The sequence below is a fragment of the Abrus precatorius genome, unplaced genomic scaffold, assembly GCF_003935025.1.
Source record: "Abrus precatorius isolate BTA unplaced genomic scaffold, Abrus_2018 Scaffold2, whole genome shotgun sequence".
Taxonomy (NCBI): domain Eukaryota; kingdom Viridiplantae; phylum Streptophyta; class Magnoliopsida; order Fabales; family Fabaceae; genus Abrus; species Abrus precatorius.
In genome coordinates this window covers 26,639,788-26,642,135 of record NW_020874362.1, presented here as the reverse complement: position 1 = coordinate 26,642,135, position 2,348 = coordinate 26,639,788, and the positions used below count along the sequence as shown (strand labels likewise).

Genomic DNA, 2,348 nt, shown 5'->3' with positions numbered 1-2,348 from the left:
TATCCTTAATAGTGATGGCATTTAGTGTCTATAATAAGTGTATACCCTTTAAGTCCCATCCTTTTTCTTGACCAGAATAATTGGGGAAGAGAATGGACTACTGCTAGGTTGGATGATGCCCTCTTGCAACATGCCTTCCACTAGCATTTCAATTTCCTCTTTTTGGCTGTGGAGATATCTGTATGGCTTCACTTTGATAGGGTTTGACTCGTCTAACAGTGGAATTGAATGGACATGAGATCTGGGTGGAGGTAAACCACTGGAAGTACTGAAGACGGTGTTGTAAGTGTGCAATAAGAGGCCTAATTCTGGCTCCATGTCATCAGGCAATTCTAACAAGAGAAATGAGTGAGTATCTTCCTATATAACTTGCATGCTATACACTTCAGCAATGACATTTGTGTGCACCATTCGTCTGATATGATGTAATTGAGCTGTGGTAGGTAAGATGTCACTATCACCTTGCAAGGTAGTGAATCTTCCTTCATGCAAGAATTTGATTTGTAGTGACTCATAATCAGCCAAATGAGGGCCAATTGTCTTAAGCCAGCTTGCACCAAGAATGAGATCAGCACCGGAGATGGGAAGTAAAAACATTAGCAGTGTAAATACATTCCCCTGGGCCTGCAGTGTCAATTGTTGAATCAAACCTTCCAATTCCATATAGTTACCGTTGCCTACCATCACTTTAAACATTGGGGCCTTCTTAATTGGAAGTTTTAGAAATTTAGCCACTCGAGGCTGTAGGAAGTTATTAGAGCTACCACCATCAATCAACACTTTTATAGGCATGGTTCCCACATGAGCCATGAATTTAATAGTACCAACTCCAAAGCCTCCTTTTAAGGCATTGAGGGATAAATGATGATCATCAGTCAGTGGTGATTGCGATTCTGGAAATTTCTCAGCATGATTTTCAACGTGGATAGAATCCTCATCTCCTAATTGTAATACATACAACTGTTTGTTAGGGCACTTGTGATTGAAGGAAAACTTCTCATCACAGAAGTAATATAGACCTTTCTCTCGTCTCAATTGCATTTCTTCTAGACTTATCCTTTTTACATTCGAATTTCTCAGTTGGGGTCCTAGAGGGTTAGGTAATAACGGTGGTACGGTGGTCTTTGTGTTTGGTAAGGTGTTTTTGGGCATCAATCTGGAGGTTGAAGTGGTAGATGAGCTAATGAAGGGTGAATGGTTATATTTGGTTGGGTAATTAACATTGGGTTTCTGACCAGGCGTGTATTTTTCTTCATAAAACTTAGCTAAAGCAACCACTCGTAAAATATTTGGTGGTGAAAATGCAATCACATTACGCTTAATATCAACATTTAAACCACTTATAAAACAATTCAGTATTGCTTCCTCAGTCAATCCTTCCGATCTATTAGCAAGAGACATAAATTGCAGATAATAATCCGATACTGACCCGTTTTGTTGTAGTTTAAACAAATCTGCCATTGGACAATCAAAGGGAGAAGGGCCAAATTGAGATTCTAATGCCCGTGTTAGTGCTGACCAAGTTGGAACTTCCTCGATCTTCTGTAACATCTGAAACCACGACACTACATCCTTTTCAAAATGCATAGATGCAATATTAACACGCTCTGCATCTGGTGTATAGTGATAATTAAAGAATTTGTCAGCCTTGAATATCCATTCCAATACTGAAAAAGAGCCATCGTAATGTGGAAAACCAATGGAAATGTCCTTAATCGGTGAAACCATTGTGATCGGAGGAACTATCCCCATTGAATTTGAGTTTGAGGGACTTCCATGAGTGTGAGAAGAATTTTGCAACAATTGCTGTAACGACAGCTTGATCTCCTCCATCGTAGCTTCTTGAGCACGAGTCTTAGCTTCCATCGTTTTTTGAAGTTTTTCCACCATCGTAGCCAAATGGCGAATATCATCTGCGTTGGTGCAAATCTCTGCTTGCATTTCCTTCATTCTGGTATTCTCCGCCATGGAAGTCAATGAAAGCACCAATGTAACAGTGCTAAGAATTTATAGAATTAAATGGTCACTCTTTAATTATTACTCCAAACAACCAAAATTAAATGTCAACAAAATCATAACAATTATTAACGAAATAACTACAGAAACACAGCAACTACGGTAATCATTAGGGACTGGTAAGAATTCGGCAAGAGATCCATTCCTGAAATAGTATGACACAGATGAAATTTAAAGTAGGGTTCAGATCAGATAGACGACAGAGAATAGAATTCAAGGAGAGAGAAAATTCATACCACAAGCTATTTTTCACGTATGAAATCACGCAATTTAACGTTCTCCCTCCTTTCACGTGAACTCTTGCGCAATCCCATGCTCCTTTCTTCGTTTGA

General features: G+C 39.1%; 1 protein-coding gene across 1 annotated transcript; it reads right to left on the bottom strand.

Annotated features, from left to right (window-relative positions):
* Positions 1-360: 360 nt before the first annotated feature.
* LOC113859732 lies at positions 361-1,968 on the bottom strand. Its single transcript, XM_027492434.1, has one exon. It carries the CDS (start codon positions 1,966-1,968, stop codon positions 361-363), a length of 1,608 nt encoding a protein of 535 aa, XP_027348235.1.
* Between the last annotated feature and the right edge of the window lie 380 nt (positions 1,969-2,348).

What these genes read in the sequence shown, in the direction of transcription:
- LOC113859732 (XM_027492434.1), bottom strand. Translation starts at nt 1,968, where the DNA reads ATGGCGGAGAATACCAGAATGAAGGAAATGCAAGCAGAGATTTGCACC.